The 15,542-nt window shown below is 52.9% G+C and overlaps 6 protein-coding genes across 6 annotated transcripts; 3 read left to right on the forward strand and 3 right to left on the reverse strand.

Annotated features, from left to right (window-relative positions):
- Positions 1-276: 276 nt before the first annotated feature.
- Positions 277-1,143, reverse strand: N0V89_004622 (uncharacterized protein; the record flags this gene model as incomplete). The annotated part of the gene is made up of 1 exon (XM_056213405.1): positions 277-1,143. One exon carries the CDS (start codon positions 1,141-1,143, stop codon positions 277-279), a length of 867 nt encoding a protein of 288 aa, XP_056073713.1.
- A 916-nt stretch (positions 1,144-2,059) lies between these two features.
- On the reverse strand, positions 2,060-3,676 carry N0V89_004623 (uncharacterized protein; the record flags this gene model as incomplete). The annotated part of the gene is made up of 1 exon (XM_056213406.1): positions 2,060-3,676. The coding sequence occupies one exon, from the start codon at positions 3,674-3,676 to the stop codon at positions 2,060-2,062; it is 1,617 nt and encodes a 538-aa protein (XP_056073714.1).
- Positions 3,677-4,327: 651 nt separating this feature from the next.
- On the forward strand, positions 4,328-5,655 carry N0V89_004624 (uncharacterized protein; the record flags this gene model as incomplete). The annotated part of the gene is made up of 2 exons (XM_056213407.1): positions 4,328-5,047; positions 5,095-5,655. 2 exons carry the CDS (start codon positions 4,328-4,330, stop codon positions 5,653-5,655), a joined length of 1,281 nt encoding a protein of 426 aa, XP_056073715.1.
- Positions 5,656-6,295: 640 nt separating this feature from the next.
- Positions 6,296-7,057, reverse strand: MRT4 (mRNA turnover and ribosome assembly protein; the record flags this gene model as incomplete). Its single annotated transcript, XM_056213408.1, has 2 exons — positions 6,296-6,812; positions 6,867-7,057. 2 exons carry the CDS (start codon positions 7,055-7,057, stop codon positions 6,296-6,298), a joined length of 708 nt encoding a protein of 235 aa, XP_056073716.1.
- A 192-nt stretch (positions 7,058-7,249) lies between these two features.
- Positions 7,250-8,536, forward strand: MDM10 (Mitochondrial distribution and morphology protein 10; the record flags this gene model as incomplete). The annotated part of the gene is made up of 3 exons (XM_056213409.1): positions 7,250-7,346; positions 7,399-7,677; positions 7,731-8,536. The coding sequence occupies 3 exons, from the start codon at positions 7,250-7,252 to the stop codon at positions 8,534-8,536; spliced, it is 1,182 nt and encodes a 393-aa protein (XP_056073717.1).
- Positions 8,537-10,772: 2,236 nt separating this feature from the next.
- Positions 10,773-12,635, forward strand: N0V89_004627 (uncharacterized protein; the record flags this gene model as incomplete). The annotated part of the gene is made up of 3 exons (XM_056213410.1): positions 10,773-11,041; positions 11,106-11,317; positions 11,380-12,635. 3 exons carry the CDS (start codon positions 10,773-10,775, stop codon positions 12,633-12,635), a joined length of 1,737 nt encoding a protein of 578 aa, XP_056073718.1.
- Positions 12,636-15,542: the final 2,907 nt, after the last annotated feature.

The raw sequence follows: 15,542 nt of genomic DNA on the forward strand, positions 1-15,542 counted from the left end.
GTAGATCCCTGCGTAGTTTGATGGTCACCTAGGATGCTGTGGTGTTGGGAGTCAGGGAGGATTCTTGGAGTCCTCAAAGCAAATATTGTTAAACAAGACCGGCTTTGGATTTCTTCTTCGCTATGATCTGACTGACTCCTGTTCACGGCATGCTTGGTCCGTGTCTTACCGGATTAACCATCATGCGGCCTTCAGTTCCTCTATAGCATGCTTCAGACAAGTCTGCTTCAGAGTTCGACGGAACATGTAGACGTTGTTCTACAGCATTCCAGCTGCTCAATCCGACGCCTTCGGTTTCAAATCCACATAGACCTTCGTAATCTTCTGCTGCGCTGGTGCAAAGAACAGATTTCCCTCCTCATCTTTGTAAGTACCGGTGTGGAACTCACTGACATCACTCCCCTTGTATGGCGCAGGAGGATTCGACCACACATGCGCCACAGCATCGTGCACGCATTCAATCTGAATGCCCCTAAAACCTCTCGCGTCCGCCTCACGCATCAAGAACCTCGCCAGCCCCGCCATGATCTTCTCGCCTTCATAGTCATGTCGTGTCGCAGTGGCATTTCGCATCAGAACCTCCCCGTGCGTCTTTGGCGCCCAGCTGTCCTTCTCGCGCGGATCAAGCACCTCCAAGACATGGTAAAGAGGACCAAAATGCGGAAGAACACCGAGCAGGGGCATCATTTTCTCCAGATCAAACGGGTCTGCGCCATCGTAGCTCAGCGCGATGCTCACGAGTGGGAAGTCCATCTGCTCGAGCAAGCGTTGGCCTTCCGCCTCGAATCCCTTCTCTTCCTGTACGCTCTTCTCGTTGCGGTCCCAATACAGCTTGCCGCCGCTTGCCTTGCTTTCTTCGCGCTTGAATTGGTACTCGGTGTCGAAGACGCCGAAGGAATGGCCGCTATTGATCTGGTGCATGACGAGGTATTCCGCATTATCGAAGCCCTTGAACGTGCGCGCGTTGATATTTTCAGGGTAGAGGACAGGCCACACGGGTGAGTGGAAGAGGTTGCAGTGGATGACGATGGCAATGGCCCATTGTGCATGTTTCGGCTCCAGTGTGCGGATCTCATAGCGAGGCTTGAGAGAAGACGGGTTGGATGGGTTGGGTGTCTTGGTGTTGTTGTTATTTTGACTCATGGCTGGAGTGTGCTTTGAGGCTTTGTTGCGTGGTCTCAATTTGCAAAAGCTCTGGCGGAACGTGTAGCTAGGATAAATAGTACGGCCGTGAGGCTGAGCTGACTACGCCGCAGCGAGATTAATTGTGCGCTTGGCAGCGGTGCGACCTTGAAATTTTGGGACTCGAATGGCTGACTGGGGAGGTATCAGAGTTCGATGGGGCCGTTGTGAAGCGATCTATATAAAGCGCGGGTCGTTCGGGTGTGCTGCAGTAGAGTGTAAGGTCTCCCCTCTAATCTACCTGTACCTCACAGTAAGGATTCCAAGATATTCAGCTTGGGAGTCGTTCCGAGTACGCCTTTCCAAAAGCAGAAAGACCTGTAAGAGCTGAGCGTGATATTACTTTAGCCTGCAGGAGTCGGAACAATCGGAGCAAACGTCAGCAGATGCGAGAAGCGATCGTTCGAGGTACGTAAAACGATGTGGATGGCCGAAGCTTTGGCTTGAGTTAAGATGTAGGCGGCACGGTGCTTTGTCATTCATGCAGGCAAGATCAGCTTGTGCATGTGATTGGCCCGAAAGGGAAGTTCGAAAGTGACTGAGGACTAGTAATATATTGACGGCTGTACTGAAGTACTAACAAGGTAGTCGCCAGGTTCAAAATCTCTCGTGACAAAAGCCCAAACATCTAATCGTGAATACCGTGGCCTCAATGCTAGTTCATGTAATCACCAAGTACCCACTGAATTTCGCCGGAGCTTACGTACGAAGTCGCTTTGCTTCTTGGTCTTTGGAACGATAAATTGCATCGAGTGTAGCTAACTTGAGCATAATTTGCGATCTTCTAATGGGTTTGTGATGCTAATGACGATGGCTTGATTGCGATACGATTATACTTTTTGATCCATGTTGCAATATACTGTGTTGATCCGAGATACTACTCGCCGAACGGTGTAAATCGTTCCAGAACACTTTCTGCATCGACAAGCTCGTTCTTTAGTACCTGCTCGTGCGCTTGGCTTCTGATCTTGATCTCGCACTCAAACTTCCTCGGCCGAATGTTGAACCCGTCGGTATACGCGAAAGTATCATATCGTACGCCCTTGAGCGGAGTGATGTCGAAGGCCCACAGAATCTTCGCCAGAGCAATAAACAAGCTGTTCGCTGCTAGATCCGCGCCGGGACAAATGCGCCGTCCCCATCCGAACGACGAATGACCTGCTTTTGCGGGATGCGGCTTGCCGGTTTCTGAGGTAGGGCTTTTCGATCTCTCTGCTAGCGCAGTGTCGAGGAAGCGTGTAGGATTGAAATGATGCGGATTGGGATAATACTCCTCGTTGAGATTGATAGCCCACGAGTTACCAAGGACCGTTGTCCCAGAGGGGATGTAGTAGCCTTCGTAGTGATCATCTTCAGTTGATGCGTGCGGTGTACCTCCAAGCACAGCGACAGGTCGCCAACGAAGGACTTCCTTTGCCAGAGCGCGGATATAAGGAAGACGTGCCTCGTCTTCGAAAGTAGGTGTTCTGTCCGGTCCAACGACGCTATCTAGCTCTTCATGTGCTGCCCGCAGGGTTTCTGGGTGCGTGACAAGTGCCAGAAAGGCAGAGCACAGCGTCGATGCGGTTGTGTCAGAGCCAGCGCCGAATAGAGATGCCGGGACATAAGAGAAATCCCTGTCGGACAACGGAATATGCTCCTTCTCACGGAGCTCTAAGAGCAATTTGCAAAGCGAATCCGGGATTTCTTCGCCTCGCGTGTTGGCTCTAACGATATCAGAGCGGACGAGATCGACCAACTGCATGTTTGCAGCCGCCTCTTCCTGACCATGCTTCTTGATCTCGACCTTCCATGGTGCCAATACATCCGGAACGTGCTTCAGAATTGGAAAAGACTCGACTTGGTATTTGCCGGGCACATTCAGCGACGAAGCATAGTGCATGAACTTAAAGCGCTGGTGAATGACTTCGGCATTCAAGGAGTCAATGCGGTGGCCGTATGCCACGGAGAAGACGATACTTGAGGTGAATCGCTCGAGAAGCTTCTCCCAGTTGTTTGGCGTTTCGAGAAGCTGATTGCACAGGCGTGTGGCTTCGGCGGTCTGGATCGGTTTGTATAGCCGGAGCGCTTTAGGCGTCATAGCCTGATGCAATAGCTTCCTCCTGACACTCCACTCTTTACCATACGGCTGTACCAGGATACTTGCACCGTCCCAAAGTATTTCGCCCATGGCCACCATACGTGGTCTCGAGGAATACTTCGTGCTTCTCTTCTCCATGAGCTCAGCCGCTACCACAGGATCCGAAATGATCACTGTCGGTTTCCTCCCGATCCATATTGTAAAGATCGGACCATATTGTTTTGACCATTTCTGGAATTGTATCCATGGTTGCGATTTCGGAAGTTGTAATTTATTCCCTACGAACGGCAGCGGCGTAGGTCCAGGAGGCATGCGATACCAAATCCAGGCATCGTAGAGGAGCGTTACGGTTGGTATAACGACTATAAGCGAGAGCCACGCATAGGGCGACCACAATATCGACTCTATAGCCATGTTAACGAGTGCGAGAAGAACGGAGGAAGAATCCAGGTATGTTGTCGAATGAGAACGGATTACTTACACATGAATCACAAGATGAAGCTAGGCTATTAGGATAGCAAGCGCGAGTTTCGGCAGTTGTGTAGGCCGCTGTGCTTTCCTACCGCGGGGTTGCATATCCGCGTTGCCTGTGTGTGGGGTAGACGGCCTCGCCCGAGAGGTTTAGAAAACAGTGAAGCGCGTGTAGAAGGAAGGTAGTAGATTCTCTAAGAGCTACAATATCTAAGTGAATTTAGGAAAGCTCAGGATCATGTTTCTCGATGAATGTTCGTTTCGTTTTGATGAATCCCGGTTACTTGGAAGAAGAGTCCGGAGGGATGGCCACCGAAGTGCGGGGCAGTTTGGGGAAGCACCGCCGACTCCACCCCCACAAACTGGCACTTTCCACAGCCTATCATTTCAGATGCTTACTCGTAGAGATGTATATCAAGTCACTTGTAATGGGAGTGCCGCGCAGAACTGTAACTTCGTTGTCTTCTTTTAAACCGCAACCGGATCATCCACCTCTCGAATAGGTATATACGCTTACAAGTCAATCTACACACCAAAGTGCTGCTTGCTACAAAGCGTACAAATTTCCCTTCGTTTCTTCCTCCTTTAACTACAATGGGCAGCATGTCCGCAGAGCCCCTGAAAGTTCTCATTGTAGGCGCAGGCTTCGGCGGTCTGACCGCAGCAATCGAATGTCGCAAGAAGGGCTTCGACGTGATCCTCTTTGAGGGTAACAAGAGCCGGCGCCAACTGGGCGACATCATCTCTTTCGGCTCAAATTCTGGTCGCATCTTCCGCAGCTGGCCCGGCGTGGAAGAGAAGCTGGATCCAATATGCCACCACAGCGACGGTCTCGACTTTCGCACCTACGATGACGAGTTCCTTTGTCGGCAGACCTGGGGCGCAGAAGCAGACTGGGGCAAGAGATTTAATGGCCATCGAGGCGAAATTCACGAAGTGTGTTGGAACCACGCCATTGAGGTCGGCGTGGACATTAGATTGGGATGCAAGGTTCAAGAATACTTCGAGACGGAGACGGAAGCAGGCGTCGTAGTGAACGATGAGAGAATAGTGGGTGATGTGGTTCTTGCAGGAGACGGTGTGAGGAGTTTGGCGCGGACTATCGTATTAGGGTTCGAGGACAAGCCAAAGAGCTCTGGATACGCAGTATATCGAGCATGGATGCCTACTGACGGGCTGAAGAAGAACCCATCAACGGCGTGGTTGGCCAATCCAGAGAAGGATCTCCACGTGGGCTGGCTAGGACCTGACGTACATTTCTTGGTTGCAACATTACAGAAAGGCACTGCATGTTCTTGGGTACTGACACACAAGGTAAGAGACTGAACATGTCTGTATGAACATAACTTAACACATCTCAGGATGAAGCTGATGTAGAAGAAAGCTGGTCTGCGCCTGGCTACGTCGACGAAGCGATCAAGGCAATCCCTGACTGGGCGCCGATATGCCACGATATCATCCGTGCAACCCCTGAAGGAGCCCTCGTAGATTGGAAACTGGTGTTCCGAGACCCTCTGCCTACGTGGATAAGCCCAAAGCGGAGAATCGCGCTTATCGGAGATGCGGCCCATCCTTTCTTGCCAACTTCCATTCAGGGTGCATCGCAGTCAATGGAGGATGGTGTGACGGCTGCCGTATGTCTCGAACTTGCAGGCAAAGAGAATGTACCAGAAGCCATTCGTGCATACGAAAAGATTAGATATCCTCGTGTGCTCGCTACGCAAAGGACTGGAGTAACTAACCGAGATGCCTGGCACAAGGCAGACTTCGACTATGTAAGAAAGAATCCGGAAAGCGTGAAGCTACCGCGGATGGACTGGGTGTTGAACTTTGACTGCGAGACGCATGCGTACGATGTGTATAACGAGACAGTCGAATCTCTGAGAGCAGATCCGAATTGGAAGCCGGACACGACGTTGTGATACGAAGCATTGAACGAAAGTCAATTCAGAGCAAATTCAGTCACTTGAGTAGCACCAGAGACCAATATAACAGTGATCGTATCCTCCCCCAAAGCTGCGAGCTTGACGAGCGAGTAGTGACCGCGGAAAGGGGGTTGAGGGCAACTGATGATAATGAGTGCAACTCAAAGTGGCTTGTCTGGAGCAAGGAACTACCGCGTAGATATGATTGGCATTTTATGCGCATATATGACGCATAATAACGAAGTGGGGTTGACACCTGAGGATCGAGTCTCGACTGGAGACGTAGTTGCAGCTGGGATGGTGCTTGCACGTTGAAACTAGCTTACCACGTTTTGTCAAACATCGCACCGGAGAAGGTGCATCCGATGCGTTTCGATAGACGAGTTTCGAATCACCTGTTCATGCATTTCAATCATTTGACTTGACAGTGCAATCGTTTGGGTTCATGTAAGTGTTCAAGTGGATGGAAGGCTCGAAATACATTTGCGAATCCCAGCATGTGAACCAAGATGTAAAAACCTCTGATAGGGGTATATTGACGCGCATAGCGCCCTGGAAATATAGCATATTGTAGCTTTTCCCTAACCTGCGCCAAAACGCCATGTAAATGCACTTCGTACAGTAAGTAAAGAAGGCGCTACTTCTCCATAGCATTTACCTCCGTCACAGCTTCCTTGGCCGTCGAGTAGTACGCCTTCAAGTCAATCCTGAAGTCCGCCATCGCGACGCCAAACAGCTTCAATAGCGCCGTTTGATGGCTGTTCAGCACCTGACCCTCTTTGCACACGGTATAGGGCTCACCAAGAATGACCTTGCCCTTGTCCAGCTTCGTAGGCATGCCCCATTTTCTAACTGTCGTCTCTTGGCTGTGAGGTAATGCTACGTCGTCCTCTGCCGGCTGTTGTCCTCCTGTTGAGTATACGACTCCCGCAGGTACCGTGAAGGTCTGAGTGGCTGTGACCCCGGCGCGCGCAAAGTCGGTCTGCGAGTAGGCGGAGAAGTATTCGAGAACCTCTGAGGGCTCACGATTGGTGAAGAAAAGGCCGACGTTGCCGACAAGGTAGGGCGCCAATTTCGAAAGATTCGTGAGGTGCTCCTCGGCGGGCGTCTGCCCGAGCGCTTTCGCCATAACCTTGGTCTTGCCAAAGAAGAATCTGCACAGTAGTCAGTCTGCTGCCCATCGTGGTAGATGAGCTGATTGCGCGCACCGGCTGTCCGAGAACTCGGCGCGCACTTCCTTCAGGTAGGAATTGCGCATGTTCTCCACGGCGAAGACGAAGATGTACTGGAAATTGTCGGCAGCTTCCTGGACATTAGCAAAGAGCTTCTGCGAGAGCTCCTTGCCCTTCTTGTCCGTCTTGGACAGGTGGACGACTTTGGAGCGCTTCGACTTGGGCATGGTGGGTGTTTGAGGGCAGTGTGTTGCTTATCGATTTGCTGCACAGAAAAAAGTTCGGAGGGTTGCATTTTTGGCGGGGATTTTGGTACGCGAACGGTCTTGGCACCTCGGCTCTTCGCGTGTTCTGAGCTATGCGACTGCAACTACATGTTGTGTACGTTCGTACCGTGATGAAGGCCCGCGGACGAAGACATGTTGGACTTCATGGAAAATGTGCAACATGCATTCTATGAGGCTTCGCATTGGAATCTGGACAATTCCTATGGCACCTTGAACGCGACCGCGCGAGGTAGGTCTCAATGTGCATTCCGTCGCAAGACATTTCTGACTGTTTACGCCAGCATTGCTCGACTTCCAGACACCTAGGGGCCTGAAACTGCAGCTCTCGTCCCTTGCCGCCCCCAATTTTGCGACATCGTACACCCTAGGCAACGTAGGAGTGGTCGACGGCTCCGTGTCTTACCTGTACTCGTCCCTGCCGCTGCAGCGAAAGTTGAATAGTTCCGAACTAGATTTGCACAATGTCATCAGAGGCTACAGGCAGCTGCAAGAGCTGCGACGGCCTGACGAGGACTGGTGGTGGGAGATTTGGCAAAGCGGGAAGCGCATAGACCGGAGAGGTATGCTGTGGCTGCCCAACATGCTGCACGATGGCTAATAATCCACAACGTAGACACTTTACTTTATGGCCGCATATTCCTCCCTCAATCTAGACTCGAAGCACTATATCTCCGCCGCCTGACACCGACCCGGCAGCTGCGCGTGAACGCAGTTAGCGACTCAAATCTCAACAATGGCGGGACTATCCTTACACTGCTGCAGAACGACTATGGCAAATATAGCACCGAGTACATGTACAGCACTGATTCCGCACTGATTGGATTACGCGGTCTTTACAATTTTGGCCCCGACCCCAGAGTTGCGCCTACACAACCCACAACTGCTCAGCAGGTGGCTGAACCCATGCACGGCCGCTTCAGCGCCGGAGCAGAACTCTATTATGGATTGCTGAACAAGAGTGGTGGCATAAGCACCGGCTTACGTTTTGCGACATTACCAAACCACCGTGGCTTCCCATATACCATGACACTCACGTTAAATCCGTTGATGGGGAACCTTTCGTCGACCTACGCGGTCAAAGCTGGCCCCAACCTGGCGCTCTGCTCCCGCTTCGATTTCAACTTTTACTCCTATGAAAGCGACCTGCAGCTCGGCTGCGAATTGTGGCGACGCCGCAGCAACACCGATGTCGACTGGGCGTCCAAGAAGATACGCCCAGACTGGACGAGGCCAACGGTTGCACCCGATGACGACGTTTCCGGCATCTTGAAAGCCCGTGTTGATCAGGAGTGGCGCATTGGAGTGCTGTGGGAGGGCAGGATCAAAGAGCTGCTGTTCACTCTCGGCGCGAGCCTGGACCTCAAGAAGAGGGAGCAAGTATTCCGGGCTGTTGGTATCGAGCTGCAGTACTCCTCGTGAACGAAAATGTAGCCATACTGTTGGGTATCGCTTGTCGGCACTGCACACTTCTCGGATGGCGTGACCGATCACGGAACATGCTTGCAGCGCGAAAGGGCATGAGCCGGCCAACCGCTTCAACAAGCCGTCTAAACTTTGTGCTGCAAGCCCACTTTCGGGGCGCTCGTGCGAGGTCTCCTCGAGAGGCGACTGCATAGGAAAATTGCTTTTCAATGCATGTGGATCCAAATGTTCATCGATGCCGCGCGGTTCTTGTTCCTGGGGACACGGAAGATAGTAGTATCCCTGCTCTTGACTTGCAGTCAGTTGCGTGTCTACCTACATTCGAATCGTTGCGGGGACCATTTGCTGAAACACGCTGGTGAGGGGGACAAGATGTCCGGGGTCAACCTTGGCGCTGCGTGCGGGCTTCGCGTTACGCGGCACCATACTGCAACAAGCTGTGCTACTCAGCAGGAGCGGGGCGCATTTGGAGGGCAGCAAACGGCATTGAATGCGGGTGGGGTCCAAGGTTGATGCGCGATGCTTGGGCGTCTAGCGAGCGGCCACGGTTGTTGGTCACGAGAGAACTAACGCCAGGAACCAGGAACGGCTGGGACCTGGACTGCGGTCCTGCCGAGTAAGCCTTGCGATAGGGTTAGCCAGGAACACGAGCAGGGAACGGTAGTGCGTACATATTGACAGGTGTATACCAGTCCGCTGTCGTGCCGCTACCCGATGCTCAAGGGAAAATGGCAGCTGTTCACTGAAGCTTTCGCAAGCTGCAACTTTGTCGGGTAAAGTGATGAATTGAGCGTGTTGGAACGGAACAGGCGTCAGCGCTCGGTCTCTCGTCTCGCTTCACCCGAGCGATCAGCGACGGGGGCGCGTCGGGCACAGTTCTCACGATAGCGATACGGCCTGGCCCCCGTTGCAGACAGCGTCAGCAACGGACAACCGTCGTGCGCCCGGTGTGTGCGGCTCATGATGCAGAACCAGAAGCAGAGATGCGCGTGCCGGCGTGAATCACTTGGCAAGCCTTACCGCATCCATGCCGCTGCGTGAGGCCGTCGTCAGTGAACAAAGGGAAGCGCCTAGTGGGCGAAACGGCCCCTCCGGCTGGCGGGTTCCTGAGTCCTCGGCCCCTTCACCGCTGCGTACGTAGGAAGCGTCAAAGCGAGGCTTCTCGAACGGCGATGTGCTCTATGCGCCTCTGAACTAGCCGTGCACCAGCATCGCTCCCAGCTGGGCGGCCATTTTGGCGTGGTCAGAGCGTACGGCCAGCGTTTGTGGATGGAGGACCGTGACGGAAGTCTCCTGAGGGCTGGGATCGAACTTGACACGGCATCGAAGCACCGCTCCCGCAACCCTGTCGCCCAGCGATGCGGTGACAAGGGCTCACTCCGACGGCGTCCTGTTGCCACTCAGCTGTGGGAGGGAGCCCCCTGGACGACGCGTGCTGCAGCGCCGTTGCGAGGACGCCTGTCAGGCCTGTCTCATGGACGACTCAACAGACGCAGAGCAACATTGTATGCGACAAAGAGCGTGGAATGGGTGCTGAGACGGAGAGCTGCTGGCGCCAAACGGGCGCTCGCCGATGTGCTAAGAATGGGCGTGAGTCTGGTGTCTCTGTGCATGGGTGTGCTCGGACCGGAAGGCGCGTCCAGCGGAGCTCGCAACGGCTTAGCGCGCCCACTCGCGCCTTCCCCCCTACGCAGCTGGCTTGAGGGCCCCTTCCTCTAATCTCCCCTTCTTTCCTCACCAAGTCACTCATTTACATCCGCCCGATCTTCCTCCTCCGGATTTCGCATCGTGACCTCACCCGGTGCGATCTTCGTCGTTCCCTTTTTGTTGTGCTTCTGCGACGAGCTGCCACTCCTTTCGGCTCTCGCTCACGTTCCTTTCATACCCACCTGTTAGGCTCTGCCGTCCACTCCTTAGGATTCCCACCCTACCACGCTTCTCCATCGCCCCCGGCCGATCGACTTGAACTCCTGCTCCCGGGTAGCAGCTTCTTTCCTTGAACCCTTCAATCGCGCGACTGGACCGTGTATTCGAGCCCGAATCTTGCGACGGATCAAGACGCATCTCCTGCATTGACCGCCCAACACCCTTCGGGACTCCCCTCTATTCGAATACCCCATCACTATAGCTTGGACCTATTATTTCACGACACCTTACGACAATCGATAGACGACCACCAGGTCGACATCCCCCCTTTCGAACCCCCGACAGAAGCACATCGGAGACCGCAACCATGCAGTCACCCGAAGAAACTACCATGGCTTCGCCCACCGCTTCCGTCTCAACCCCCACACACGGCTCTGCACCGCGCAGACCGCCGCGAAAAAGCACCCTTACCCAGCAGCAGAAGAACCAGAAGCGCCAGAGGGCGACGCAGGACCAGCTAGTGACACTTGAAGTTGAATTCAACAAGAATCCCACTCCCACCGCTGCGACAAGGGAAAGAATAGCCTCGGAAATCAACATGACAGAGCGCTCTGTGCAGATCTGGTTCCAGAACAGGTACGATGAGAACGGCTGAACTGAAAGACCTCAGTTTCTTTGACAATCCACTAACTCGTCCCAGGCGTGCCAAGATAAAGAACATCGCGAAAAAGAGCATTGAGGATGGAGGTGACTGCAACGACATCCCGGAGTCAATGCGTCGGTATCTGGCCCTCCAAGCCATGGAGTCGGGCAAGTCCATTGGCACGAGCTTTCTGGGCCGCTCTGGTGGATCAATGACACCGTATGGCAGCGGCATGTTGCTCAATACGGATACGAGCTCTTCCAAAGTTGGTGAGTTGCAACCCCGATTGAAACAATTCGAATCACAAAGAGTCGCATCTAACCTGTCTCAGTCATTCACCATTTCGCGTGCCGCTCGTTGAGTATCGGCTCATGGCGCCGTGTGGGCCAGAGTGCCATGGATCTCGTGATCTTTTACTCGCCCGAGAAGTGCTGCGTTACGTACTACATCAACAATGACTCAGCAGGCTACAAGATCGAATACCCCTTCTCGTACATTAAGAACATTACCTTAGAGAATGGGGACATGAATGGTAACGCTGAAGGTGCCTCACAGCGACCGGGAGGTCTCATCGTCGAGCTGAATCGCCCTCCGAATTTCTTCATGGACTCATCTGGATCTGGAGGCTTCTTCCAGTGTGGTGACTTCACCGAGGAACAACAAGCGTCGACCATGATGGTGCATCACCTGGGTGGCCACCCGAAGGTCCTGAGCGGCCAGCTTGCGAAGTTGGTCTCATTGGAGTCCTTCCAGAACCGACATAACCTCTACGACCATAACGCTCTCGCCGCATCTGCACCCGTCTCTCCGATCAACCACCGCCCTGCTTCGCAGCCTAATCACATGCAACATCCTCACCTGGGACATGGGTTCCACGACTCACCCTTTGCGCCTGGTGGCTTCCAAGCGCGTGGTCACAAGCGCCAGCGTAGTCGTTCCGTGCCTGTTGCGGTTGACTTCTCGCTTCTGCGCAACCCGATGCCTTCGTTCTTGATTCAGCCGGAGCACTCACCATATACGCCTAATCCGGAGATCTTCGCCCCTGTACCTCAGAGCGCTTCGGGCTCGCTTGGACCTAACCTGAGCATCGATACCTCTGCTGGATACGGGATGGAGTACCGTCAATACCCTATGTCTGCTACCACGGCCAATTCTCCATCAGAGTTCGGCACACCGGCCTTCTTCACTTCAGGTCCTCGGTCGGAGAACGTACCTGCATCGACATTCGGTCAGCAGTACAACATTCCTCCTTACTTGCACACTCCTATGGGTCCGCCTCCTCACTCGGGTGCCTCCACGTCTCCCATGCCAACAATGGCTCACCAGGACCCTATCATTGCCAATCAGTCTCCGCCGCTGAGCTCGTTCGGTCGCTCTAGCTCAGCAGACGTGTACCCGATGTCTCACGAGAACGGCATGTCAGAGGAAGCTCTTCAGATGACGGACATGTACGCGAAACAGTCATTAAATCTTCCATTCCGATCTCCGTTAATGGAAGAGCACGGTGATGACTTCGACATGCAAAATCTGGTTTCTTTCGGCACGATAGATCCGGCTAGCTTGTCGCCCGAGAATCACCACATGTAATGAGCGCTACATGTTTCTCATCGTCCATTATCATCATACCCAGCAGTTGTCAGCTTAAGCATGCTTTGCTTAGTGAGCACATCGCAACCTCGAAACAGGTGAAGCGACTGCCGCCCTGGCCTGCGTTGCGCCCGCCATACGTAATACAGCATGCCCATCGTTTACATAATGCGGCTCTCTCAGTTCGAAATATTGCATCCTCAATCACCGGCTTCTTTTTATCTGGCTTTTAGCTTTTTCTTCGTGCTCCCAAAGCACTCCATTTTCTCGACTTTTCACTGCGTAACGCAAATCAAACGACCATCTTTCGGAGAGGGTTCTTTCCACGGCGTTGCAAGGTTGGGAAGCAAAGGGAACCTATTCATACAAAACAGCGGACTGGTAGAACCTGCGCTACTACCTCGAAAGAGGAAGCGCGACTTGTGGGGAGGTTCTGAAGCTGAGATGTTTGGTTGTCGTGTGGCACAACGTGCTTGTTGTTTTCCTGTGTTTATCTTGTTGCTGATTGGTATGTTGGAAGTCTTCTCTGCTGCTACAGTACTGCTATGTCTGCTGGTTTTTTTCTTTTTCATTTGTCACTTTTGGAGAGGAGAGGAGAGGATAGGATAAGAATCCGAACATTCAAATTTTCTGCGAAACACGGATGAAAGGACCGCTGGGCGGAACTGGACAATCTTCCATAGGGTTATTAGGTTAGCATCCCGTTGGCTCAGATCGGATAAGGAAACATGAACTATTTCAACTTCAATTGCTGTGTTCCTGGCGTGCGTACCTGTGATGTCGGGGACGGTCTTCTCAAGGCTGTCATCATTATCAATCGGACTAATGCAGGGGACCCGAACGCTAGCAGCACAAGTGCATGAATAGGGGTCCAGGCCAATCAATGTGGATACGGTGAATGTAGTGAAAGGATGCTTGTCATCTACATGAGAGTACCTTGTGAAGCAAACCAACGTGGGCGCCACGCGTCTAGGAAGATGGTCTCCCAGACTATGCGTAGGTAGAAAAGCCACTGGCTTAAAGGAGACTACGCCAGGCTATGGGACAGGAAAGACTTGATTCCATACTACAAGAGGTCCACATTAGTTCAGAATACAGGGAGAGAATTAACCAGAAGCTGATGATGTGGAGTCGCCAGCCCGCAATGTAGCGCGGGTCATCCGTGTTAAGTCAGTGTTGGAAGCATCCGCACCTTTGTAAGAGAGCAGCTTAAGTTAGAGAATGGCACTGCGTTTCGATTCGATGAAGAGAGTGTGCTAGGAGCTAAATTGAGTAAATGTAAGTATCTGCGTGCTTGTATCAACGAAAGCCTTCGTGTAGCGCACCTAGCACTGGGTGATTTACCTGAGAAGTACCTCCCGGCGGCGCAGTGATTGATGGAAAGCACTACCCTGGTGGTAATCTTGCTGGCTGTGTGAGCTGGGGCATGGGAAGAAGTGAAGATGTTTACGGGGATACCAACGTTTTCCGTCCTGAACGATGGATCTCGTCAGACGATGCTAGTGGTTCACATATAGATGCTGATATACTCAAGCTTAGATGTGCGTTCTATCCGTTTTCTGTCGGTATATGAACTGTGCAGGGTAAAATTTGGTAATGTTGGGGGCTTCAGATGGTGGTTGCGAGAATTGTTGGGCCATGGATATCAGTCGAGTATCGGGTGATGGTGCGGGGATTGATGAGTCGCAGATGGAACGGGACCAGCAATGCCCGCTCGTTTACCGTGTTAAACATATCTACATTACTGTGTAGTGCAAAGGACGGGCCGTTTCTCGATTCGAACCAAAGTTCAAGTGAAGGGAGGTCTCTCAGTTCTCGCTTCCGCATGCATGCCGGTCGTTCTTTTGAGCACGATGTTTATACCTTCAACATCAGGTGGTACATGCAACATGTTGACGTTGAGAGCTTCAGGAACGGCGTTTACAGATCTGGCACGTGAACAGTTAGTTGAGGCGGAAAGCAATTGTTGACAGAAGCCACACTGTCGGGATGTGCCGCTCGCAGCCCTACAACATAACTACCATGGTCGACTACTTCATCTTCATGACATTGGGCCCAGAGGCCGTCGGCTCAACAAATTCCTGGAATTGGAATCGGGATCTCGAAGTAGGCTCAGTAGCTACCCAAAGCGAAGGAGTGAGAATCCGCCAGAGAGCTCTGGATCATGCATTGCGAGCCGGGCTGGGATGCTTGTCTTTGGTGGAACCAGTGTGTTCACGAGCGCGTCCTTCTATACGGAGTGCGAGAAAGTCGAAGAACGCTGTCAAACGGTGCAGTCAAAGGCCAATGTGCTTTTCAAGTAAATTGATGGCCTGACTCGCACCGAAGAAATAACTCACGAGATCTGCCGATCGTCAGATATGGTCATGTCGTTGCTCGTAGGGTTTCCCCGGACAGCGTTGCCGACGTGGAACCATAATCCAGCCGCCCCCTATGGGTTGGCAAGGAACACCATCTCAACGGTAGCGGGTACATGTTGATGAAGCGATGACGAGATGATGTCAAAAGCAAATTTCCCACGTGCTTGTTAGGCCTCGAACCGTCATCACGCGCTTCTTTAGGTCGTCGATAGGGAACGCGACGGTGGCCGGGCCGGCCATGGGAGCTAAGGATCGGAGTGGGAACAGGCTTGGCCCGGCGTTAGTCATCCAAACCTCGATTCAAGCCAGGGGAGGATCTTTAGGGCTGATGGAGGACGCATGGGCGAATTGGGAGCTTTGAGCGCGCGTGGAATTGTGCGTTCTTTTCTTCCGACGCATCCGGGGTCTCGGGCGTTGGTAAGCTGGGAGCTGCGGCACAAAAGGAGGACGATGGTGCTCGCGTGCAGCTGGAAGGCATCGGCGTGTCACAGTGTCAGATGGGATGATGGACGGCTCAATGCGGCCAGGCGCACTTGAAGTGGGCTGA

The sequence above is a fragment of the Didymosphaeria variabile genome, assembly GCF_027946475.1.
Source record: "Didymosphaeria variabile strain IMI 356815 chromosome Unknown scaffold_3, whole genome shotgun sequence".
Lineage (NCBI taxonomy): Eukaryota > Fungi > Ascomycota > Dothideomycetes > Pleosporales > Didymosphaeriaceae > Didymosphaeria > Didymosphaeria variabile.